General features: G+C 40.2%; 1 protein-coding gene across 3 annotated transcripts; it reads left to right on the top strand.

The window, feature by feature from the left end:
- The first annotated feature begins 13,546 nt into the window (after positions 1 to 13,546).
- LOC145813941 (uncharacterized) lies at positions 13,547 to 23,207 on the top strand. Of its 3 annotated transcripts, XR_014357403.1 has the most exons (4): positions 13,547 to 15,007; positions 21,045 to 21,103; positions 21,178 to 21,309; positions 21,727 to 23,207. XR_014357403.1 is itself a non-coding variant. In XM_082910380.1 (3 exons), exons 1-3 carry the CDS (start codon positions 14,902 to 14,904, stop codon positions 22,018 to 22,020), a joined length of 459 nt encoding a protein of 152 aa, XP_082766506.1. In that variant the 5' UTR covers positions 13,547 to 14,901; the 3' UTR covers positions 22,021 to 23,207. The 3 variants fall into 3 exon arrangements, 2 of the variants coding, with proteins under 2 accessions (XP_082766506.1, XP_082766505.1); XM_082910380.1 differs by lacking the exon at positions 21,178 to 21,309; XM_082910379.1 differs by lacking the exons at positions 13,547 to 15,007; positions 21,178 to 21,309 and adding an exon at positions 15,016 to 20,914 and having other exon boundaries at positions 21,046 to 21,103.
- The last annotated feature ends 4,359 nt before the right edge of the window (positions 23,208 to 27,566 follow it).

Below are 27,566 nucleotides of genomic sequence, written 5' to 3'. Positions count from 1 at the left end.
CACCCACGTGATTTCCCACTTTTCTTTTCTTTACAAGGGCCACACACACACAACACCCACGTGATTTCCCACTTTTTCTTTTCTTTTAATATATATATATATATATTTTTATTATAATATATTTCCACCAATATATTTCCACCATCCTCTAAAATAATAATTCTTCACACACTCCCAATTTGACCCATTCTTTTTCTTATTATTATTATATATATATATATATATATATTTTTCTTTTTCATCCCACCATTTCAGAACCCATTAACAGTCTGTTCCACCAAAAAAAAAAAAAAAAAAAAAAAAAAATTCCAAATTTGCACAACAACTCATATTTTATTTCTCTCAGGGATCCACCCCGATCACAATTTTACACCAAAAAAACAAAAACAAAAAAAAAAAAAAACAAAAAAAAAACAAAAAACAAAAACAACACCATAAGCTTTGTTTTCTTTTCTGCCGACGGCCACCCACCGACATCACTTCTTCGCCTATTCCGCCGATCTTTTCTTCTTGCCTCCGTCCTGGGCGGCCCTTGCCGTTGTTGCCTCTGTGTTTCCCACTCCACTTGGCACGATCACTACTCCCTGCTCCTCCACTGCAGCATATGGCGGCCCTCCAAATCGGAACATCACGGTGGCCTTCCGCTTTAGCTCCTTGTTTTCTGTCTTTAGCACACTTATCTCTGCTCGCGCATCCTTATACATGCGTTGGAGCAGAGCCAGCTGGGAGTTTAACTGTTGCACCTCATTTGTCCTGCTCTGCAGCCGGTGCAACAAGTTTGTGACCGCAGTCATGGTTTCCACACATGACTTCAGAGTATACTGATTGGCCTCAATATCAGTTTGCACCGCCATTTTTTGCTCCACCGACCGCATCGGAAAGTTCAACGGAGCAAACACAGAGGTGTTTGGTTGAGGTTCACTGGCCACCGCACCAGTTCTCTCTCTTGTTGACTCATTGAGGTCGGGAAAGAGAGTGAGTAGACCACGGGATGAAGAGGCCATATTCTGGGTAGCTGAACGGGAAGAAGAGGCCATGTTTTTTGGGTTGCTGAGTGTTTCCGAGAAGGGTTGGATACAGAGTATTTACAGATTGTTTCAGAATAACAAGTTCAGAGGTTTCAGTCTGGTTTGGTTTCCTCCGCCTCCGCATTGGTTTATATTGACACAGACGACGCGGCCGACACGCCGCTCTGTCGCTCACGTGCCTCGCCGTGTCTCCGGCTCACCTTTTGATGGCTCGACGCTTTCTGTCGGGCACGACTTTTGATGAAGTGGGCGCGCCTTTTGAGGGCGCAACTTTTGATGGCACGCCTTTTTATGGATTGGGCACGCATTTTGATGGCACATCTTTTTATGGATTGGGCACGCCTTTTGATGGCACGCCTTTTGAAAGATTGGGCACACCTTTTGAGGGTGCGACTTTTTAAGGGTCCGACAAGACTCTGTAAACTGTCCCGACATTGATTCCGGTTAGCTCCTTCATGGGTCCGACAAGACTCTGTAAACTGTCCCGACATTGATTCCGGTTAGCTCCTTCATGGGTCCGACAAGACTCTGTAAACTGTCCCGACATTGATTCCGGTTAGTTTCTACAAGGGTCCAGCAAGACTCCGTAAACTGTCACCACAACTGTCACAACATTGTCTGCTACAACGGTCCGACATGACCCCATAAACTGTCTTCTACATCGGTCTGACGCCGCCATCCAGTGTCCTCTACACCGTTATGACACCCCCATACAGTGTCCTCTACATGGTTATGACACCCCCATACAGTGTCCTCTACAACGTTATGACACCACCATCCAGTGTCTTCACCAATGGTCTGACACGACCATACAGTGTCTCTTATCCTCTTTTATTTTTATGTATTTTCTTGTTTTGTTACTCTCTCCAAACTCAAGTTGGTTAGTTCCTATCCCCCTTGAGTTTGCGGGGGGCTGTTAAAATCCACCTACTCTCCACCTACTTCACCCACTTAAACCTACTCCACTAAACCTAACCCACTACACCACTACCACCTCACCTACTCCACTAAACCTAACCCACTACACCACTACCACCTCTACTTCACCTACTCCTTACCTACTACACACTCACCCTCTTCTATATATAGGAATCATGAATCATTGTAATATATATCAACACATCAATCAATAATACATACATCAATTTTAACACACCCTCTTCTATATATAGGAATCATGAATCATTGTAATATATATCAACACATCAATCAATAATACATACATCAATTTTAACATAAGGTCCCTAAGTACTCAACAATCTGTTTCTCAAACTGCCATAGAGTGCCATCCTTTTCCTAACTCGCATCTGCTTCAGGAGAACCCTTCCACTTAACTAAGTAATGAGTTCTTCGATTTTTCTTTCTCTGCCCCTCTGTTTTATGATCAAGAATTTGTTCCACCTTTGTCAAACTGTTTTCTAATCACTGGAGGAGCCTGGCTAGCTTGTGTCCGTGTTAGATTAACTTGATCCTCGTGATAAGGTTTTAGGAAACTAACATGGATTGTCAAGTGTGTTAGACTTATTTATTTTGATAATTTATTTAATTATATTTTAATTTATTTGAAAGAGAAAAATAAAATTCAAAATTTATTTTGATGATTTATTTAATTATGTTTTAATAAAATCCAAAATTTATTTTGATGATTTATTTAATTATGTTTTAATTTATTTGAAAAAAAAAATCAAAATTTATTTTGTCCCATTATTTTTCACCTAAACTTTTATTCTAAATATTGTTTGAATGTATTTAATATTTGCTTAAATCATGAGTTCATTTCAACCAAAAAATAATGCCTAAACCAGAGGTTCAAACAGTCCAAAACAAATGTTCAAACAGCCCAGCCTAGCAGTAGGCCAAAAGGTTCAAGTGAAAAATATTCAAATTAGTAATGATGGAGTGGAAGATATTCAAATTAGTAATGATGGAGTACAACGGCTATAAACGGCTATAAGTTTCATTATATATACCAAAGCCTCTAATGTAAACAAGTGACAAGAAAAACCAGAAAATATTCTTTGATCTATAATCACTCACATCTATTTTCTGAAAAATTCTCTGAGAAGTGTTCTTTAATTTTTGTTTACATCCTCTTTCAGAAATTATACACTGAGACGTATAGCTTTAAGCCCATCTTTCATGTGTGAGGTTACAGAAAAACCAGAGTTTCATTTTTATATCTATCTTTGAGAGATAATTCTTGTAACTTTCTGTGAAAGCAAACTCACGTTCTTTTCAACTTTGTGAGTGTAGTACACTCAGTGTTCTTGACTTAGAAAGTTTGTGTAAAATTTGTGAAGGATTGCTCCATCTGTGAAAAGGTTGCTAGCACCCTGTGAAGCTAGAGTATAGTAGAAAATCTCAAGTGAAGCTTGAGGAGTGGACGTAGGCCGAGTTGAAACCGAACCACTATAAATTTGTTTGACTCTCTCTCTCTCCCTTATCTCTTTATTTTATTTAAATTGCCATAGCTATATTTTATATTTTCACTGTGTTAAAATCATTAACTGACATAGTTGTTAGAACACTTGTTTTAATTATTTTTATTTCATTAACTATATTTATCTATTGTGCTAGTCATAATTTTTATTAGGATATTATTATTTTTATTTGTAAAAACCTAATTCACCTCCCCTCTTAGGTCTTTATGGTAACAATTGGTATCAGAGCCCAGACTCTTGTTTTACATTTAACCATCTGGGAGTTTCGATCCATGGCAACCTTAGCTGAAGGACAAGCCACAAATAGGCCACCATTGTTTGACAGAAACAACTATAGTCATTGGAAGGATAAGATGACCTTATACCTACAAGCTATTGATTATGCCATGCGGATTATTGTCTCCAAAGGTCTAAAAATTCCTACCAAATTAGTAGACAATATTAGTGTATCTAAAACTAAAGATGAATGTGATGAGAGAGATCATAAATTATTGCAAGCCAATGCTAAAGTCAAATCATAAATTATTGCAAGCCAATGCTAAAGTCAAACTCACATTTGTTTGTGGATTAGACTCTAAGGAGTATAATAGAATTTCAAGTTGTGATTCGGCAAAAGAAATTTGGGACAAACTTGAGGTAACGTATGAAGGTACAAACCAAGTGAAGGAATCTCATATTGATATGCTTGTTCATAGTTATGAATTGTTTAAAATGAACTCCGATGAATCTATTTCAAGTATGCTTACTAAATTTACTAAAATTGTAAACTCTTTGAAATCTCTTGACAAAACTTATACTAATAGTGAGTTGGTGAGAAAAATTCTTAGGTGTTTACCAAAGAATTGGGAAGCAAAGGTCACGGCCATTATAGAAGCCAAAAATCTCTCCACACTTATTAGATGAGCTTATGGGTTCCCTTATGACTAATGAGATCACCATAAAAGGACATGAGGATGTTGAAAACAAAAAGAAAAGTGGAATTGCATTCAAAGTCTCATCACATGAAGAAGAATATGAAAACTCCAGTGAATATGAAAGCTATGCCATGTTTAGTAAAAATCTCAAAAAGCACTTCAAGAAAAACAATTATGGAGGAAGAAGACCTTTCAAGAAAGAGTACAACAAAGACAACAAGAAAGAGCCTATTATTTGCTATGAGTGCAAAATCCTGGACATATGAAGATGGTGAAGCTTTAAGTAACCAGCTTAGGGTATGATGAGATATCACCCCTTATTTATACATGAAGATTAGGGTTTACAAGGCATAAAAATGATTACAGACCCTAGTGACTTTCGGCTAATATAATATGCTAAGTGACTTTCGGCGAATATAATATGCCAACACTCCCCCTCAAGCTGGTGCGAAGATATCTCTCATGCCCAGCTTGCCTAATATGTCATGAAATGGTTTATTCCCAATTCCCTTGGTGAGAATGTCAGCAAGTTGTTCACCAGACTGGACAAAAGGAGTACAAATGGTACCACTAGTGAGTTTCTCCTTAATGAAGTGGCGATCAATCTCAACATGTTTTGTCCTGTCATGTTGAACTGGATTGTGAGCGATGTTGATGGCGGCCTTATTATCACAGTATAACCGCATGGAGTCCGTCTGAGCAATACCTAGATCACTCAACAATAATTTGATCCATAAAAGTTCACACACACCTTGTGCCATAGCTCTAAACTCAGCTTCTGCACTTGACCTGGCAACCACAATCTGTTTCTTACTCCTCCAAGTAACTAGGTTGCCGCCAACAAATGTGCAATACCCTGAAGTTGATCTCCTATCAGTTACTGACCCAGCCCAGTCAGCATCTGTATAGGCTTCTACACGAAGATGATCATACTTTGAAAAATACAGACCCTTACCAGGAGCAGACTTCAAATACCTCAAGATTCTCATGACAGCCTCAAAGTGAATCGGATGAGGAGCATGCATAAACTGACTAACTACACTGACAGCAACAGCAATATCAGGACGGGAGTGAGATAGGTAAATGAGCTTACCCACTAATCGTTGATAGCTCCCCCTATCCACAACTTCTCCTCCTTCATCATCCCCCAATTTCTGATTGGGTTCCAGTGGGGTGGCACATGCCTTGCAGCCAAGCATCCCAGTTTCCTTCAACAGGTCAAGCATATATTTTCTCTGTGAGATAAATATCCCATCCTTAGAGCGAGCAACTTCAATTCCCAGAAAATACTTCAAGCTTCCCAAGTCTTTGATTTCAAACTCTTTGGCTAAATATTTCTTCAACAGAGGTATTTCCCCACTATCATTGCCTGTAAGAACTATGTCATCTACATAAACAATAAGTGCTGTAGTCTTACCACATGAGGAATGTTTCACAAACAATGTGTGATCTGCCTGACTTTGTTTGAAGCCATATTTAAACATAGCCTGAGTGAATCTCTCAAACCAAGCCCTTGGAGGCTGTTTGAGACCATATAATGACTTCCGAAGTTTGCATACTTTGCCTTCTGTTTGATGATCCTCAAAACCCGGAGGAATGTCCATATATACTTCTTCTTCGAGGTCACCATGGAGAAAAGCATTCTTGACATCAAACTGATAAAGCGGCTAATCTAGATTAGCTGCTAGAGAGAGAAGTACTCTGACTGAATTCATTTTAGCCACGGGTGCGAAGGTCTCCTGATAATCAATGCCATATGTCTGAGTAAACCCTTTTGCCACAAGTCTTGCCTTGTAACGCTCAATAAACCCATCTGCTTTGTGTTTCACAGTATATACCCATTTACAGCCCACAGGTCGTTTGCCCGTAGGTAACTCAGTCAATTCCCAAGTGCCATTCTTCCTAAGTGCTTTCATTTCCTCAATCATGGCTAGTTTCCACTCAGAGATAGCAAGAGCATCCTAAAAATGGTTAGGAATACTAACAGAGGAAATATTGGACACAAACGCTCTATATGAGGATGACAAATGAGAGTATGATACAAACTGTGAGATAGGATGTTGAGTACAAGATCTCACACCCTTCCTTTTGGCAATAGGAACATCAAGATCAATGGGCTCACGAGATTCAAAGTTACCTAGACTCTCATCAGAAGCAGGAGATGGCAGTGGAGTAGCGGAAACGGTCCCGTGTATCTAGTTAACTTGTTTTCTGTCGATGTCCCGGACATAAACATGTCCATCCTTCTTCTTGGTGACAGTGGGTTCTATAGTTCCAGTAGAAGAGGGGGGTGCAAGAGCAACTGGTTCTACCATAGGAGGCACAGGACTCACTTCTACTAGGAATGGCAACGGGGTGGGGCGGGGTCGGGGATCACCCTCCCCGTCCCCGATCCCCGATGGTCAAATTTTTCCCTTCCCTGGCCCCGATCCCCGACGGGAAATTTATCACTACCCCCGCCCCCCCCCCCAACGGGGATCGGGTTTCCCCGACCCCGAGCAATCCCCGGCTAAAAAAAAAAAAAAAAAATTCAGAAAATACTACAACAACACCATCATCCAAGACAGATCTGAAACAGATCTAAAAACAAAAACAAAAAAAAATTGTGAAACAGATCTGGAAAAAAAAAAATTCAGAAAATACAACATCATCATCCGTGACAGATCAGACCTGAAACAGATCTAAAAAAAAAAAAAAAAAATGAAACAGATCTGAGACAGATCTGAAACAGATCTGAAAAAAAAAATTCAAAAAATACAACAACGTCATCATCCGAGACAGATGAGATCTGAAACAGATCTAAAAAAAAAATGTGAAATAGATCTGAAAAAAAAAAAAAAATCTGATCTGTGAGCAGCGGTGGTGGTCGGCGACGTCGAGAAAGGAGGGAGTGCATGAGAGATGCTGTGTGGTGGCGATGGATTTGAGAGAGAGACAGAGAACTCAGTGAACCAGAGGAAGATGAGAGACGGAGACGAGGTAGTCCAGAGAGAGACAAGATCTGAGGTGAAAAAGGTAAAGACAGTGGTTTATATCTAAGGTAAAGTCAGTGGTTTATCAAAAAAATAAAAAAAAAGGTAAAGTTAGTGGTTATATATATATATATAAGGGTAAAATCGTAATTTAATATCGGGGATAAACCGGGCCGGGGATCGGGGACGGGGCCGGGCCGGGGACGAGACTGGGACACTGATCCCCGTCCCCGGCCCGAATATGTTCGGGGATTGATTTTTAAATACCATCCCCGTCCCGTCGGGGGTATTTTTCGGGGAAAACCCGCTCAATTCGGGGTCGGGGCTCGGGGTCCCCATCGGGCCGGTTTCAAATTGCCATCCCTAACTTCTACCATAGGAGGCACAAGACTCACTTCTACCATAGGAGGCACAGGACTCACTTCTACCAAGGCTCCCCCGGAAATGAGGACGGTGACACCGGAGAGGACAAGAAATAGGACTGGGACTCAAAGAAAGTGACATCCATGGACACAAACCACTTACGAGAAGAATGGTGGTAACATTTATACCCTTTTTGAGTAGGAGAGTAACCAAGGAAAACACACTTGAGGGAGCGAGGGTCCAACTTACCACGAGAGGGAGAGTGATTATGGACAAAACAAACACAACCAAATATTTTGGGAGGAATAGAAAACAAGGACTGAGAACCGAGGAGGACGTGAAGCGGAGCCTGTTTGTCCAAGACCTGGGTAGGGAGACGATTAATAAGATGGGCAGCGGTGAGAACAGCGTCGCCCCAATAGGGTCGAGGCACATTCATGAAAAAACACATGCACCGAGCCATGTCAAGAAGATGCCGATTCTTGCGTTCGGCCACCCCATTTTGTTGAGGGGTATTGGTGCAAGAGGTCTGATGGATAATGCCATGAGTAGAGAAATATTGTCCTAACCCAGAATCTATGTATTCCCCGCCATTATCAGAACGAAATATTTTGATAGTGGCCCCAAACTAAGTACAAATCATCTTATGAAAAGTGCGAAACACAGAGAAAACCTCACTCTTATCTTTCATGAGATACACCCAAGTAGCACGAGAAAAATCATCAATAAATGTAACAAACCAACGATGACCTTTCACAGACAGAACACGAGAGGGACCCCAAACATCAGAATGTATTAATGAAAAAGGAACTAAGCTTTTATTCAAACTGGGAGCAAAAGAAGCTCTATGTTGTTTTCCAAGTTGACAAGACTTTAAGTAAATGAAATGAGGGATGCCCAAGACGCCGATGCCACAGCCATACATCAGCGGGGGTAGTAGAAGACATGGTGGAAGAATAAGCAAGTTTGTCCGGTTGATCTAGGAAGTAGAGACCATTTTCTGCACTACCACTGCCAATCGTCCTCCCCGTGACAAGGTCCTGAAAAAGACAATGATCAGGAAAAAACGTCACACAACAATTCAAATCCTGGGTAAGACGACTTAAGGATAACAGATTAACAGAAAACTTGGGAACATGGAGAACAGAAGATAGATGTATGGTAGGAGTGACTTGGACTAAACCTTTTCCAGAAATGGAAGAAACAGTTCCATCGGCAATCCTAACTTTGTCCTGACTTGAAGAGGGCTTATAGGCAGAGAAAAGATCAGAGGAGCCAAACATATGATCTGGGGCACCAGAATCAATAATCCAAGGCAAAGATGCATGACACAGGAAAGCACAAGGAGAAGATGCTAAGTTACCTGAGCGGGCAAAGGACGAGGAAGCGGTACTGTTAAAATCCACCTACTCTCCACCTACTTCACCCACTTAAACCTACTCCACTAAACCTAACCCACTACACCACTACCACCTCACCTACTCCACTAAACCTAACCCACTACACCACTACCACCTCCACTTCACCTACTCCTTACCTACTACACACTCACCCTCTTCTATATATAGGAATCATGAATCATTGTAATAGATATCAATATAAATCAATCAATAATACAATTCTCTATTTCTCTTTATACATTAAATTTCTACATGGTATTAGAGCAAGGTTAAGCACTTAGTATTTTTCGTTTCACCGGCGGGTGGCAACCTCGCCTTGGCCGCCCGCCGGACCTCAACCTATTCCGCTTATTTTCTACACATACCTTCCCATCACTGCCTAAATCCTCTCTCTTGAGGCCAATGTGAATTCCTCTTCTTCATAATCTGCACTAACTGTGGCATCTTTTCCTGGGGCAAACTCTGCAACCCAACACTCAATCTATGCTTCTCCTCCATGCTCATTTGCCTCTTGTTAGGATCCTTCGCCTTCGGCTTTGGTTTGGGCCTCGCCACAGCCTTGAGCTTCACTGCAGCTTTCAGCTTCACGGCAGCCTTCGGTTTCACAGCAGCTTTTCGCTTCGCAGCTGGCTTGGCCTTTGCCGCTGGCTTGGGCTTCACAGCGGCTTTAGCTTTTGGCGCAGCAGCTTTTGTCTTAGCTGGAGCCTTCTTTTCCTTTTTCGCTTTTACAGCCTTCGGCTTTGCTTCCCTCTGGTGGCTCCCCAGGTTCCACCTGAGCTGCATGATTCATTTATAGCTGCAATTGATAAGGGAAGTATTAGAACAATGCCCAATAGAAGTATGCCAGCTGCTCCTTACCCTACTCCTGGAGCACTATTAATAGGTGATGCTTTCAACATGCGTCATCCTTTAACTAGTGGAGGAATGACTGGAGCCCTGTATAAGGTGTTTTGTGCATCTCCTGATCAAGCAAGGAAGGAAATGCGTGAAGCATGTTTTGATTATTTGAGCCTTGGAGGTGTGTGTTCAACAGGACCAGTGGCTTTACTCTCTGGTCTAAATCCTAGCCCATTGAGCTTGATACTCCATTTCTTTGCTATAGCCATATATGGTGTTGGCCGTCTCTTGCTACCATTTCCTTCCCCTAAGCGCCTGTGGATAGTAGCTAGATTATTTTTGGGTGCATCGGCTATCATTTTTCCCCTCTTTCTCTCACACGGGCTTGTCCCCTCTCTCTCCTCCGTTTGATTTCAAAATCCATTATTTTTATTTATTTTCTCCAAACCACTTTCCTTATTTCCCCCATCTTTCATTTTGATTTCAAATATATTTTTATTATTTCTTTCTTTATTTTTCTTTCACATTATTTTTTAATCTTTTTCAAATTCCATTCATACCATATAGCTTTGCACACCAAACCATCTTTTATTCATCTCAGGGATCAACCCCGATCACAATTTTAACAAAAAAAAAAAAAAAAAAACAACCACAACAACACAAACCACAACACCACAAGATTTGTTTTCTTTTCTGCAGACGGCCACCTACCGACCTCACTTTTTCGCCTATTCCGCCGGTCTTTTCTTCTTGCCTCCGTCCTGGGCGGCCCTTGACGGTGTTGCCTCCATGTTTCCCACTCCACTGGGCACGATCACTCCACCCTGCTCCTCCACTACAGCATATGGCGGACCTCCAAATCGGAACATAACGGTGGCCTTCCGCTTCAGCTCCTTATTTTCCGCCTTTCACACTTATCTCTGCTCGCGCATCCTTATACATGCGTTGGAGCAGAGCCAGTTGGGCGTTTAACTGCTGCACCTCATTTGTCCTACTCTGCAGCCGGTGCGACAAGTTTGTGACTACAGTCATAGTTTCAACACAGGACTTCAATGTATACTGATTAGCTTCAATATCCGTTTGCACTGCCATTTTTTGCTCCACCGACCGCATCGGAAAGTTCAACGGAGCAAAACCAGAGGTGTTTGGTTGAGGTTCACAGGCCACCGCACCAGTTATCTCTCTTGTTGACTCGTTGAGGTCGGGAAAGAGAGTGAGCAGACCACGGGAAGAAGAGGCTATGTTCTGGGTAGCTGAACGGGAAGAAGAAGCCATGTTTTTGGGTTGTTGAGTGTTTCAGAGAAGGGTTGGTTACAGAATGTTACAGAGAACGAAGAGGTTTCAACTGGTTTGTTATGCTTCCAAGCCTCAGACTTCGCTTTGGTTTATAAAGACAGAGACGACGAGGCCGACACGCGCTCTGTCAATCACGTGCATCGCCGCGTGTCAGGCGCCCCTTTTGATGGCTCGACGCTTTCTGTCGGGCACGTCTTTTGATGAAGTGGGCGCGCCTTTTGATGGCACGCCTTTTTATGGATTGGGCACGCCTTTTGATGGCACGCCTTTTGAAAGATTGGGCACACCTTTTGAGGGTGCGACTTTTTAAGGGTCCGACAAGACTCTGTAAACTGTCCCGACATTGATTCCGGTTAGCTCCTTCATGGGTCCGACAAGACTCTGTAAACTGTCCCGACATTGATTCCGGTTAGTTTCTACAAGGGTCCAGCAAGACTCCGTAAACTGTCACCACAACTGTCACAACATTGTCTGCTACAACGGTCCGACATGACCCCATAAACTGTCTTCTACATCGGTCTGACACCGCCATCCAGTGTCCTCTACACCGTTATGACACCACCATACAGTGTCCTCTACATGGTTATGACACCCCCATACAGTGTCCTCTACAACGTTATGACACCACCATCCAGTGTCTTCACCAATGGTCTGACACGACCATACAGTGTCTCTTATCCTCTTTTATTTTTATGTATTTTCTTGTTTTGTTACTCTCTCCAAACTCAAGTTGGTTAGTTCCTATCCCCCTTGAGTTTGCGGGGGGCTGTTAAAATCCACCTACTCTCCACCTACTTCACCCACTTAAACCTACTCCACTAAACCTAACCCACTACACCACTACCACCTCACCTACTCCACTAAACCTAACCCACTACACCACTACCACCTCCACTTCACATACTCCTTACCTACTACACACTCACCCTCTTCTATATATAGGAATCATGAATCATTGTAATAGATATCAATATAAATCAATCAATAATACAATTCTCTATTTCTCTTTATACATTAAATTTGTACTGAGAGCAGTAGAAGATCGGCGGTCCAACAATTGGCGCAAAGCATCCTCCAGCTCAGTATTAGAAGCTTGGGTAACAGAAGTAGAATTAGAATCAAGGGTATCAACGACACTAGACTGATGAGCCCGGGAATAGGAACCACGTCCTCGAGATTGGCCTGACCGACCTCCTCGAGAACCAGACCGATCACCTCGACCCCCAGATGGAGTCCCATGAAGCTTCCAACATGTCTCACGAGTATGCCGCGGCTTCTTGCAATAATCACAGAATACAGACTCCTTAGCAGCAGACGGAGGAGGCAGGCTGAGGCCATCTCGAGGAGTAGATAGTAATGCGGAACGGTCAGTAGAGACAGGGGACATCATAGCAGACCGACGACTCTCCTCATTTTGTACATAGGCAAATGCCTCCTGCAGTGAAGGAAGAGTGTCCATACTCAGAACTCGACCCCTAACTGGATCATACTCCATATTTAGGCCGGCCAAAAATTTAAAGACCCGTTCCCGTGCGATGAACTTCTTGTACCCGACAGAATCAGTAGGGCAAACGGGCTTATAGTCTTCCAGGTGGTCAAGGCGTTTCCAGCCGTTGGTGAGGAAAGTGAAGTACTGAAGAACAGTCTGCTCCCCCTGAAGTGAGCTCTCAATAGAGCGACGCAACTCAAATGCCTGTGAAAAATTTCCTTTGCGGGAATAGGTAACAGCCATAGCCTCCCAAATGTCCTGGGCAGTCTCCATAGACAAGTAGCCCTCACCAAGTTCTGGAACCATCGAATGGATAAGCCAACTCATAATCAAAGAGCTGGTAATCTCCTATTGGTCATAACCTGAGTCAGTGGTACTAGGTGCCTGCATCCTGCCATCAACATACCCCATCTTTCCTCTGCTTTTCAAAAAACAAAGTCAAACTTTGAGACCATGCTAGGTAGTTCTGACCATTAAATAGAGAGGTGGTGATTTTCAGACTAGGGTTGGGGTTCTCAGTCATGGTAGTAGGTAGAATGAGACTCTCACTCTTTGGTGTTTGAGATGAAGGGGACACACTAGTGGAATCTGTCATGGATACAATACTACCAAATCCGCAACAAAACTAGTGGAAATCACAAACCCGGAAGGTGGTAGTGAGATAACAGGCACAATGACCACTATAAAGACATAACAAAATTAAGAAATGATTTTTTTTTTTTGTTTTTTTTTTTTGGTTTTTTTTTTGTTTTTTTTTCAAATATATATATATATATTTTATTTTATTTTTTTTGAAGTTGATTTATTTATGTATACATGTCTTTATATATAAATATATGTATATATCAGGCTATATTTATATATATATCAGGATATATATGTATATATATATATATATATTTATACATACCACAGTGAGATCAGAGGCTGAGGACGACGAGTGATGAAGAAGACGAGCGACGACTGGCTGGAGGAGATCGCCGAGCTGAGGAGTTGACGGCTGAGTGACGATCGACAGAGGAAGGCGAGGAGATCGACGAGGTGAGGACGACGAGCTGAGGAGATCGACTGAGGAAGACGAGCTGAGGAGATCGACTGAGGAAGACGGCTGAGTGATGATCCACCCAGGTAAGCTTCGAACCCTAGAGTGTCGTTGGTGAAAAGGTCTACCAACGAGGGTGAGCCTAAACCCTATAGGTTCTGCTCTGATACCATGAAGCTTTAAGCAACCAGCTTAGGGTATGATGAGATATCACCCCTTATTTATACATGAAGATTAGGGTTTACAAGGCATAAAAATGATTACAGACCCTAGTGACTTTCGGCTAATATAATATGCTAAGTGACTTTCGGCGAATATAATATGCCAACAGATGGATTGTCCAAAATTGAAGAATCATGGAAAAAATTACAAAAGAAACAAAAAGGTCATGGAAGCAGCTTGGGGAGAAAGTGAAGATGAAAGCTCAAGTGATGAAATTGAAAATGAAGTAGCCAACTTCTGTCTCATGGCTGTTGAAGATGAAGACTCTACTTAAGATGAGATAACTACACTTTATGAAGAACTTGAAAGTGCATTCCATGAACTACAAGATGAATTTAGAAAAGTTTGTGCCAAAAATAATGTGTTGAAGAAATTTGTTGCATCCTTATCTATTAATGTAGAAGAATTAAAGAAAGAAAAAATTATTTTGAAAAATGATTTTGATACTGTCTCTAATGAGAAAACTACTTTAAAAAACAATATTGATGATTTAACAAAAACACTTGAAAATTTTGTAGAAGGTAGAGATAATCTCAACATGCTTCTTGGAAATCAAAGATGTGTTTTTGATAAAGCGGGTATTGGATATGATCCTATTAAGAAACAAAAGAATCTCAATAGAATTTTTGAAAAAACCCCTCTCATGACACACTCTCATATTACTTGTCATTGTTGTAGAAAGAAAGGCCATTATATATCTTATTGTCCATTCAAAAAGAATATGAACATGGGAATTAAAAAGATTTGGATTATTACGGGATCTAACAAAACTAACCAAGAAGGACCCAAGAAACTATGTGTATCAAAAATCAACACTTGATTGTCATCTTGTAGGTTTGCTTTAAGTCCAAAGCTAAAGAAGGGAAATGGTATCTTGATAGTGGATGTTCTAGACACATGACTGGAGATAAATCATTATTTACTAAACTATCATCGAAAGATGGAGGATTTGTTACTTTTGGAGACAACAATAAAGGAAAAATCATCGGTATTGGTAGCATCGGTATTTCTCCTAACCCTTCTATTGAAAATGTTTTAGTTGTTGATGGACTTAAGCATAACCTATTTAGTATTAGTCAATTATGTGATAAAGGTAATCGAGTTATTTTTGATAAATCATACTGCACAATTGAAAGCACAAGTGATCATAAAGCTTTATTCGTTGGTAATCGCCATGCTAATGTTTATATTTTTCATCTTAATGATCTCTATGCTAGTGATGTTAAATGTTTATATGTTAATAATGAAAATAATTGGTTATGGCATAGAAGACTTGGTCATGCTCATATAGATTTAATTGCTAAACTTTTAAGAAAGGATTTGGTCATTGGACTTCCAAAAATTAAATTTGAAAAAGATCATCTTTGTAGTGCTTGTCAACAAGGAAAACAAACTAAAATATTATTTAAATCAAAATCTCATATTTCCACAACTAAACCTTTACAACTATTGCATATGGATTTATTTGGTCCTTCAAGGACATCTAGTCTAAGTGGTAAACATTATTGTCTTGTTATTGCTGATGATTATTCAAGATTTACATGGGTTATGTTTTTAGCACACAAAGATGAAACCTTTTCTTCTTTCACAAAACTCTGTCGTAGAATTCAAAATGAAAAAGGCTTTCTTATTACTAATATTCGAACCGACCATGGTAGAGAACTTGAAAATGATAAATTTGAATTATTTTATGATGAGCATGGTATTGGACATAATTTTTCAGCACCTAGAATCCCTTAACAAAATGGTGTAGTAGAAAGGAAAAATAGAACTTTAGAAGAGATGAGTAGAATAATGCTTTGCGAAAATAATCTTCCTAAATATTTTTGGGCCAAAGCCGTTCACACCGCATGCTATATTTTAAATCGTGCATTAATTAGACCTATTCTAAAAAAGACTCCTTATGAACTTTGGCATGATAGAAAGCTCAACATTAGTCACTTGCATGTTTTTGGTTGTAAATGCTTTGTGCATAATAATGTTTTGTGCATTTCCCCGAATCCTTTCCAACAATTGAGTTTCCATGTTTGATATTGCATCAACATAGCCCACAATTTCCTTCCGTCACAAAGCGTCAGCAACTTGGTTGTGACGCCCAGGCTTGTGTCGCCATTCAAACTCATACTTTTCAAGGAATTCTTGCCACCTGGCCTACCTTTGAGACAACTTCTTTTGTGATTTGAAGAAAGTATTCGCCACATTGACTGTCATTACCACAAGCTCTATACACAACAGGTAAACCCTCCAAGTCTGACGACAATGCACAACTGCTGTCATTTCTTTCTCATGGGCAGAATATTTCTTCTCAGTATCATTCAACTTTCGACATTCGAATGCGACTGGGTGCCCTTCCTGCACCAAAACACCCCCAAACCCAATAGTCCTATCAGAAGCATCAGTATGCAATTCAAATGGAAGTTCAAAATTAGGTAACCGTAGAACCGGTTCGCTTGCAACAACTTTTAACTTGTCAAAGGCTACTTGACAACTTTCATCCCATTTTCATGGTCTATCCATTTTGAGCAATCAGTGAAAGGTGCTGTCTTCTTCGAGTATCCCTCAATGAACTTTCTGTAGTAGTTTGCGACCCAAAAAAGATCACCATTCAGCCACTTTGCATAGTGCTTGCCAATCCATGATTGCTTGTACTTTTCTGTTGTCCATCTTCAAAATGTCTTTGCAAATTACATGCCCCAAAAACTCAATTTCCCACTGGGCAAACTCACACTTTTCTTTTTTGACATATAACTGATGTTCTCGCAACCGAGTGAACACCATTCGAAGGTGGGTTAAGTGATCCTCTAAAGATTCACTGTAAATTACAATATCATCCAAATATACAACAACAAACAAATCGACATAATCATGGAATACATCATTCATAAGATTACAGAATGTAGCCGGGGCATTATTTAACCCAAATGGCATTACCAAAACCTCAAAAGACCAATACCTCGTAACACACGTAGTCTGACTCATTCCCTTCAGCCACTCTGACTTGCCACTACCTAGCACATAAATCCAGTTTGGTGAAATGGCCTTGCACAACTGATCAAATAGGTTTGCCACCAAAGGGATTGGATATTTGTTCTTTATAGTCACCTTGTTGAGAGCTTGATAAGCAACACACATGGCCTTGCACAACCGATCAAATAGGTCTGCCAGACTGCCACCAAGGGGACTGGATATTTGTTCTTTATAGTCACTTTGTTGAGAATTCGACAATCAACACACATGCGCAAGCTTCCATCTTGCTTTTTCTGGAAAAGCGCCGGGGCACTATAAGGGTCGTTGGATGGTTGAACCAGTCCAACATTCAATAAGTTCGTCAATTGCCTTTGCAATTCCGTGAGTTCCATTTGAGACATTCTGTAGGGTGCCTTCGCTGGAGGCTTAGCACCCGAAACCAACTCTATGTCGTGATCGGCGCCATGCCGAGGAGGAAGAGACTTGGGTAACTATGGAGGCATCACATCCTCAAATTTCCTCAAAACATCAACCTCTTCATTCGACACTTCTACCAACAAATCAGACTTGGCTTCCACTAAGGCAACAAGATAAGCCTTTGCACCATTTTTCAAACCATTGTGCACTTGAATGGTTGAAAAGTGTCTCCGTCTTCCTCTTTGTGGCCTTGCATTTGTTTGGCCTATTGCAACCAGTAACAAAGCAAGGTCTGTCCTCATTTGAAATAACTAATCCCCCCCAAATACCGCATTAAAGCCACCTTTGCACTCACAAAGAAATCATTCCTTAGGATGACATTGAAACATCCAAAGGAACCACCATCAAGTTAATCCGTCTAGTCCAATCTCCCATTGTGATTTGTACCTTGGAAGCCATCCCTTGTACAGATTGAGCCACTAAGTTTGCCACCTTGATTCGACTAGTACTTTGAGTAACTTACAATCCAAAGGTCTGTACATCCTTTTCCGACAAGAAGTTATGCTTGGCCCTAGTGTCTACCATTGCACCAATGTCAGCACCACCCAATGTCACCTGGATGTACATTAAACTCGTCAAAGGGGCTTTATCCGCATGAATTGCATTGAGCAATTGCAATGGATTCACCTTAGTCGGCCCCTCAAAATCTGACTCCTTTTTGTTATCTTCTGTTACCATAGCATTAAGTTTCTTACGCTTGGGACAATTCTTGGCTCTATGAGGTCCATCATAAATGAAACACCCTTTATTAGATTTCCCAATGTTTTAAAAGGCACGCTTAAACGCATGCCTAAGTGCGAGGCGCAATGAGGCGAGGTGCAGCCTTGCGCTTCGAATAGGTCGAGGGGAGGCGGAATACGCAAGGTGAAGCTTTGGTGCCGAGTCGAGGGCTTTTGTTCGAGGCGCAAGGAGTGAGCTTCATGGGCTTTACCTATTTTTCTACTCCAACTGCTAATTAAGTGTTTTTTTTGTGGGCATACCCACAAGCATTCAAAACTCTTCAATATAAAATGATCAAACATGGTTAAAAGAGAGTAAAAAGTGATAAAAGATTGAGTATTATGCTTTATATCTTTTGTTGGATATTATATTTCTAGGTTTTAGAAAATTGAATGTTATGTTTAAATATTGTCGAAACTAGTTATGATTTTTGAAATTCTGTATATATTTGTTATGTTGAAAAGTTTGCCTATTCTATAATCTTGCTTTTCTTCTACTACTTGCGTTCGCTTTGGTGAGGCATATGCCTTGCCTTGCATTTAGGCTATAGGAGACGTTATCTCCTCAATGCGTCTAGAGCCTTTTAAAACACTAAGATTTCCCACAATTGGTCTAAGAAGATTACTCTTTCTGTTTGTACTTGGAATTATCTTTACCCTTCTTGAAACTAGACTTTTTCTCCTTAACCTTCTCTTTCCCTTTCTTCTTGGATTTGTTGGTTTTTGATATGGGTTCCTTACTCAACTTGTAGTCAAGCAACCCATCTATCGTAGCCATGGCAGAAGGCAAATCTTCGACACAGAACCTCCAAAGTTCCAGTTGGGCCCAATTCTGCAACCTAGACGTAAAGTTAAAAAGTTTATCTTCCTCAGACATGTTCTTGATGTCAAGCATCAATGAACTGAATTCTTTCACATATTCCCTCACTGTTCTAGAATGCTTCAACTGCTTCAAGGCATCTCTTGCAACCCAAGATGTGTTGCAAGGAAGGAACTGCTCTTTTAATTCCTTCTTAAGAGTCTCCCATGTCAAGATCTCTGGTTGAGCATCATCCTCGACATGTGTACACCACCACAGTTTAGCATCACCAGTAGGGTACATACTAGTAATTGTCACCATATCTCTCTCAAGTATGCGTGCAACCTTGAAGTACTGCTCTACATCCCACAAGAAATTCGCCAAGTCTTTGGCATTTTGAGTTCCACCAAAAGCCTTTGGTTTTCACTTTGTGAGAGACTTCCCCACTATTTAGATTCCCACTAACAGCCCTCTGGACAAGTGTCATTTCATCTTCAACATCCTGAAGCTTGGCTTTCAAGGCATCTGCCATAGCAGTCATGTCTCCCATCATCTCCTTGAATCGATCTGCCGTCGAGGCCTCGAGGGCTAGGAACCCAGAAGCCACGACATCCAATCGATTTGTCAGCGAGCGATTCCTCATCTGTAGGTTCCCCCACTAGAGTCTTCAACTGCATCACTCTCTCTTTTAAAGCATCCATACCAGACATACAAATTGTTACAGGGTCAATTTTCAAGTTAAATTTTCAGCCTGCAATGGCACTAAGTTACAACACTTTGTCTTAGCTAAACATGCATGAATTACTCACAAAGAGGTTAGTAAACAAACAAGCATATTCACACATTACAGGAGCCATTCCCAACCTTTATTACCACAATATAATACAAGGATACAAGAGCATTCATACAGATTACACACACTACCTGAAACTCTCATTGCCTTAGCATGTTAAAGGCATTTATGAGCAGTTGACACCCCCAATTTCTAGGGTAAATTCAAACCATCAAAAGCTGCTGTAGGAAATAACTACTAGGAACTGCCTTGGACCAGATCCTTAATTCCAGCATTCTTTGTCATGGCTCTTTGCAAGCATAACTGCCAATAACTGCCATGTCTGTTAGCTTTGCATCATGCCAACATAACTGCCATATCTGTCAGCCTTGCATCATGCAAACATAACTGCCACGAATTGCCATCCATGTCAACTTTTGAACCCTCTTGAGTTTGACCCACAAATTTGTGAGCCTTGGTTTGCTACTAAGTGTCAAGCCCACTGATATGTCTGACCCAACAAACCCATTTTGCCAGCAGCATTCAGACTAAGTCTAGCCTTGCATTTGCCCACATGAAGCATCTCTTGTCTTTGAGTCTTGTGGCATTGCCATTGCTACATTGTTACCTTGACTTAGGCATGCCTCCCTCATGCCTGACTTGGACGGTTGACATAGGTGCAAAGTGTCACCACATGCCAACCTAAGTGTCCAAGTCCTAAGGTTCTAACAGAAGGCCAGCAGTCTCCCAAGTGTAGGAGGTGTTGAAACAATTTTCCTGGTATTAGGTTATCAGTAAGTCGTGCGATAATTTCATGAATCGATGCCCATAGAATTGTTCAAAGATGACTATATCCTTGATGCTATGCTAGTTTGTGGTGAAAATGATTGAACCAATACATCTTCAAGCATAAATATTGGTGGCACTGCATTTCCTTCTGACCATGTCAAGGAAATCCTTGATAAGGGGAGCAACATTCCTACGGCAGTTGCTGCCAGTGAGTCAGTGGGAAACTACGACAAGCTATGTTGAACATCTGATGTCTTCATTAACTAATCAACAAGCAGCGAGTCCTTTTAATCCTGACCTCTTTAGGGATGCTTACTCAGCCATTCAAAAGGCAGGTGACCAAGGTTTGAGCATGGAAGAACTCTCCCAGGTTGTGAATATGCAAGGAATGCAATGTATTTTCTTTGTGGGCATGTTTGTGTCTGTATCATGCGTGTATTTGCTTTCAACATTAGGAAACATCTTATTTTTGTCTTGAGTTCCTTCTTATAGATTGTATCTTGGTGTTTGTTTTCAGGGAAAAATATGCCAGAACTTATTGTTGAAGTACTTGAAGCATTTGGGCGTGCTTTAAAGGTTAGTTATACTACTTCAGTTTTTTATTTTTTTTTATTTTCAATAGTAATTTGTTATTATTTTGTTTTCATCAGCCTCTGGATTTGCAAGTGCTAGTGTAATGAGTTTCACACACATTAGTGGGTAACATCCCATTTGATGTCCCTTTGGATGGCAGCTCTCAAGCTGAATATGTTCTTTTTGTTTTCTTGTCATCCTGAGGGCAGGTTAGTTCACGGGAACCATTTTTAGCCGTAGCTGCCAACTCTTATATGCACAAGTTGTCCACACCTTTTGTTGATGAGACCATGACTTCTTTTTTTGTTGATAAATATTGATGAGACCATGACTTGACCAGTATTGTGAATGATTTCAGCAAGGTTCTTTTTAATTCTTCTCAGAAGGTGGTGATGTGGTCGTGTAGGTAAAATAGGAAGAGAAGAGGTTTGGAAGTTGTCATGGGATTTTTGTTTCAAACTGATTTGGATTGTCATCTCTCATGCAGTCTAAGTAGTTAGCCTTACCCAGATTTTGTCATTGAGAAGTCTAAACCTATGTTTCTAACCCATCAATGACTTTTGTGAGTTAACATTTATACGTAAACATTTTAGCTTGATTCTAATCTATTTGTTCTTATAATACAGGTCAATTCTTATGATTCTGTCCATGTTGATTCATTATACCGGTCCAAGTATTTTTTGATCTCAACGGCCACCCTTAATGAAGATGTTGAGGTGGCTTTACCAACCTCCAAAATTGATGATGGGCATTTGAGCCAATGGTCAGAAAATCCTGATGATGATGGTGCTAACACACCAAAGGATTCAAGCACAAACGCTGATGAGGTGCACAAAGTCACTATTCTAAATCTTCCTGAAGAGGCTTTCCATATCTCTAGTGAATTGGACCTGTACTTAGGCCAATATTACCTTGGGTAAATGGAGATGGTACCATCAACAAGATTGTTTGCAAGGGACTTGTACGCTGTGTTCGTGGCATTGTCATGCAGAATCCAGGGATATTAGATGTAAATTCTTGTCATATAAGCTTTTGGTGTGTACAAGTACTATTTGTTTGATTTGTCTTAAGTAATAGGTAAAAACGTACCAAAAGAGAAAATAAGTAATGTAAATGAGAAACTTATAGATTTCATCATAACTTGCAGTTATTTATTAGTCATGAAATTATAGCAACTTCTAGTATTGAATCTATTGACTTTCATTTTGCATATGTTCAAATTTCTGTGAATTTAAGAAGTGTACTACTTTTTGGTGATGCTGCTGCTGCTGCTAGCAATTAGAGGCTGCAATAAGAATTTTTCCAGTAGCTTAAATTTAAGGGGAAATATCATGTCAGTGGGAAATAAGGAAAAGATTTACAAATGAGTGGGAATCGTTTGGTGCGAGTTTTTAGTATGCCATCCCCACCTATTGTAAACAGTTTTGGTCTTGTATACTGAAATGTTATTTCCCCTAAATTTAATTTATTTTGTTTCTCTAATGCTTGAAAACACAGTTTTTTTCAAAGTTGTGATATGAAGTTGTGTTTTTCTGGTGTAGCTGCGACTTTTGTTGGCCTTCTTGATTGATAAATGTTGACAGATTCTCTAATCTCTAAGGTTAAAATTTTATGATCAGGCTTTGTCTGCTTCATCATCATCATCTTGTTCTGCTTTTAAAATGTACATGTTAGTTAGCATTACAAAATCATGTAGGAGTGGGCTCAATATTGTCATTCTAACTATAAGTTTACTGTCTTTCCATGGTGGATAGGTGCGACCAGTGGTAATATCCAATGTTTACTTTTATTCTCAGCCTTAATTAGTGACTTGGGGACAAGTAGATCATACAAAATTAGAAATTGGTTATAAAAATAATGCGACCAGTGGTAATATCCAATGTTTACTTCTATTCTCCGCATTAATTAGTGACTTCAGGGCCAATAAATCATACAAAATTAGAAATTGGTTATAAATTTAAAAATCAGTGAAGTTAGGATCCCAACTTTTTCCAACCTTCTGTCTTCCTTTTTAGAAATGTTGCAAAGGTATTAGATATGTCCTAAATTTCTAAACCTTCCAATATTGGTTTAAAATTTTTAATAAATCTTTTCCTTATTGCAGGATGATATCTGTAAGAAATAATGTATAGAGAAAGAGAGAATAAATTGTATGTATTATTATTGATTTTGGTCTTTTGTACAAATGTGAGAGGCTCCTTATATAGGAGATATAGGTGTAGTAGGTGAAGTGGAGGTGGTAGTGGTGTAGGTGAAGTGGAGGTGGTAGTGGTGTAGTGGGTTAGGTTTAGTGGAGTAGGTGAGGTGGTAGTGGTGTAGGTGAAGGTAAATTCTAACAGCCCCCCGCAAACTCAAGGAGGATAGAAACTAACCAACTTGAGTTTGAAGAGAGGAACAAAACAAGAAAATACATAAAAAATAAAAGAAGATAGGAGACACTGTATGGTCGTGTCAGACCATTGGTGAAGACACTGGATGGTGGTGTCATAACGTTGTAGAGGACACTGTATGGGGGTGTCATAACCATGTAGAGGACAGTTTATGGGGTCATGTCGGACCGTTGTAGCAGACAATGTTGTGACAGTTGTGGTGACAGTTTACGGAGTCTTGCTGGACCCTTGTAGAAACTAACCGGAATCAATGTCGGGACAGTTTACAGAGTCTTGTCGGACCCATGAAGGAGCTAACCGGAATCAATGTCGGGACAGTTTACAGAGTCTTGTCGGACCCTTGAAGGAGCTAACCGGAATCAATGTCGGGACAGTTTACAGAGTCTTGTCGGACCCTTGTAGAAATTAACCGGAAACAATGTCGGGACAGTTTACAGAGTCTTGTCGGACCCTTGTAGAAACTAACCGGAATCTATGTCGGGACAGTTTACAGAGTCTTGTCGGACCCTTGTAGAAACTAACCGGAATCTATGTCGGGACAGTTTACAGAGTCTTGTCGGACCCTTAAAGGAGCTAACCGGAATCAATGTCGGGACAGTTTACAGAGTCTTGTCGGACCCTTAAAAAGTCGCACACTCAAAAGGTGTGCCCAATCTTTCAAAAGGCGTGCCATCAAAAGGCGTGCCCAATCCATAAAAAGGCGTGCCATCAAAAGGCGTGCCCAATCCATAAAAAGACGTGCCATCAAAAGGCGCGCCAGACACGCGGCGATGCACGTGATCGACAGTGCGCGTGTCGGCCTCTTCGTCATGTGCTATATAAATGAAGGCGGAGGCTGAGAGAACATGTGGAAATCAAACCAGTCTGAAACCTCTGAAAAACTCTTCGTGGGCTGAGAGAGATACACTGGTAACACTCTGTAAACACTCTGTAACCAACCCATCTCTGAAACACTCAGCAACCATAACATGGCCTCTTCTTCCCGTCCAGCTACCCAGAACATGGCCTCCTCTTCCCGTGGTCTGCTTACGCTCTTTCCAGAACTGAACGAGTCCACAAGAGAAATAACTGGTGCGGTGGCCAGTGAACCCCAACCAAACACTTCTGGGTTTGCTCCTTTGAACTTTCCGATGCGGTCGGTGGAGCAAAAAATGGCGGTGCAAACTGATATTGAGGCCAATCAGTATACTCTGAAGTCATGTGTGGAAACCATGACGGCGGTCACAAACTTGTCGCACCGGCTGCAGAGCAGGACAAATGAAGTGCAACAGTTAAACTCCCAGCTGGCTCTGCTCCAACGCATGTATAAGGATGCGCGAGCAGAGATAAGCGTGCTAAAGACGGAAAACAAGGAGCTGAAGCGGAAGGCCACCGTGATGTTCCGTTTTGGAGGTCCACCATATGCTGCAGTGGAGGAGTATGGGGGAGTGAACGTGCTCGGTGGCGTGGGAAACACGGAGGCAATACCGGCAAGGGCCGCCCAGGACGGAGGCAAGAAGAAAAGGCCGGCGGAATAGGCGAAGAAGTGAGGTCGGTTGGTGGCCGGCTGCAGAAAAGAAAACAAAGCTGCTGCTGTTGTTGTTGTTGTTTGTTTTTTTTTTTTTTTTTTTTTTTTTTTTTTGTGTAAAATTATGATCGGGGTGGATCCCGGAGATGAATAAAATATGGGTGTTTTATTTTTATTTTTTTATTTTTTTTTTTGTTTTGGGAGTGTTTTGTTGAAAAAATAAAAATAAAATGAAAGAAAACAAGGGAGAAAGAAAATAGATAAAAAAATATTTATAGATGGATTATATGAAAAACATCAGTGCGATTGTTTCAAAATAAAGTGGGGTATTTAAAAAAGAGGAAAAGTGACTTGGAAAAAATAAATAAAAATAAGTGATTTTTGAAATCAAATGGAGGAGAGAGAGGGACAAACCCATGTGATAAAGTGGAGAGAGAGTCGGTGAGTGGGGTGCAAAAGGTGAAGGAGAAATGATGGATTGAAAATGGGTGACAGCAACTGGAAAATATCATAGATCTGATTTTTAAAAACCTCGTGACAGCATTTCATCAGCTTCATCCAAGACAAACATTTTGATGTAAACAGGGCGAAGTGATTGTCTCCGCAACATGTCAAACACACGACCAGGAGTACCAACAACAACATGAACCCCACTGGAGAGAATGCGCTGATCTTCGCGCACACTAGTCCCTCCAACACAAGCATGAACCTTCACACTTTGCTGGGCAAGTTCAAGAGTGGGTGGAAGAACCAAAGCTTGGCACTCAACCAAGCTATAATCTAGCTGCTGCAGAATTCCAGTTCCAGACTGTCTCGTCATATGAGGTGAAGAATTCTTCTCTATCAGCCTCACACATGACTACAGTTGCACAAATCTTTGTTGATTTTATCAGCGGAATAGGTTGAGGTCCGGCGGGCGGCTAAGGTGAGGTTGCCGCCCGCCGGGGAAGCGAAAATACTAGGTTTTAAACCAGCTTTGATACCATGTAAGAAATAATGTATAGAGAAAGAGAGAATAAATTGTATGTATTATTATTGATTTTGGTCTTTTGTACAAATGTGAGAGGCTCCTTATATAGGAGATATAGGTGTAGTAGGTGAAGTGGAGGTGGTAGTGGTGTAGGTGAAGTGGAGGTGGTAGTGGTGTAGTGGGTTAGGTTTAGTGGAGTAGGTGAGGTGGTAGTGGTGTAGGTGAAGGTAAATTCTAACAATATCATTATCCGGATGAACGTATTGAATCCTCAGGTATGCTTTTTTACCTTGGATTTACTCTATTATTATTATTTTTATTATTTTCCTAGATTGATATGGGTGACTGGTTGTACATTTCTATATTAATGACAATGAACGGCATCATACAATATTTCCTATTTCACACTAATGGTGCCTCTTTAGTTAATGTTCTAAAGCTTTTATTATTATTATTATTATTTAAATTTTTTTTTTTTAAAGTTGTAGTGACTGCTTTCTATTGTTATCCATCATTTTGATGCCCTAAGGTGCCTTATAATTGAATTTAATTCTCTTCCAAAGCTGCAAGAACCTCTTAAAATTGATGATTATAGATAATCATATCATTGCACGGAAGATGCATCAGACTATGTCCGGTGATCCCCCTACCATATGGGTGGTCTTCTTGGGATAAGTTTCAAAAAACAAACCTTGACTTGCCGATAACATTTCTTTGTGAATCCAATATGTATTACCTTATTGTAGAATACACAGCCTATTGGCACATACTTATTGTTGTTGGGTTTTTTTTGGAGCTGTTTCACCATGCTTTTGAGAAGAACACTAATGTTTGTTATGTCGGTTATATGTGGTTAAAGTGTTGAAGACATGTTCTGTAAGATTTAGCTAATGTATATTAATGATTGTAACTATATCTTGTGTTTTTGTATTGTGAAATTAGGTAAGCAGTCTGTTTATTAGTATATTTTGTGTTCTGGAATGTAACTCTTACTTGAATAGGTGCTGCTTGTACTTGTATTCCTTAAAGATTTAAAAATTATGACCAATTAAACTGAGAACCTATTTGGGAAGTGACATTTTTAGTGATTTTTTGATTAAAATATAAAGTGAAAAAAAAAATTTGAAAAATGACTTTTTGACTTTCACAGAAAAATATGCACAAAAAAAAAAAAAAAAAAATGAGGAAAAAAAATTTGATTTTATTTTGTAACTATTTATCTTTTTAATTAAAATAATTATTTATTAAATGGACCTAACTCTCTACTTATTTGGGTCTATCAATTGCACTTTGATTATTTTTGCCTGATGTTTTATAAGGTAAAGTAAATATAGATAAAAGATACATCAATAAAGTGAGTGCCAAACAACCTATCAATAATGTTCAAAAAAAAAAAAAAAAAAAAAACCTATCAATAAAGTAAATAAAGATAGTGCTGGAAATTTGTGTTAATGTATATAATATGATAGTGGTGTTGGTGGTAGATAGTGGCATGTATAGAATATGATAGTGGTGTTGGTGGTAGATAGTGGCATGTATAGAATATGATAGTGGTGTTGGTGGTAGATAGTGGCATGTATATAATATGATAGTGGTAGA

This window comes from Camellia sinensis, chromosome 15, assembly GCF_055761805.1.
Source record: "Camellia sinensis isolate YWXY chromosome 15, ASM5576180v1, whole genome shotgun sequence".
Classification (NCBI taxonomy): Eukaryota; Viridiplantae; Streptophyta; class Magnoliopsida; order Ericales; family Theaceae; genus Camellia; species Camellia sinensis.
This window is presented reverse-complemented; position numbering and strand designations above follow the sequence as displayed.

Bases quoted from the DNA above. Each gene is read 5' to 3' on its own strand.
- LOC145813941 (XM_082910379.1), top strand. From the start codon at position 20,682: ATGTCAAGGAAATCCTTGATAAGGGGAGCAACATTCCTACGGCAGTTG. The intron at 20,915-21,045 runs AATGCAATGTAT...TTTGTTTTCAGG, and splicing joins CAGGTTGTGAATATGCAAGG to GAAAAATATGCCAGAACTTA. The intron at 21,104-21,726 runs GTTAGTTATACT...CTTATAATACAG, and splicing joins CATTTGGGCGTGCTTTAAAG to GTCAATTCTTATGATTCTGT.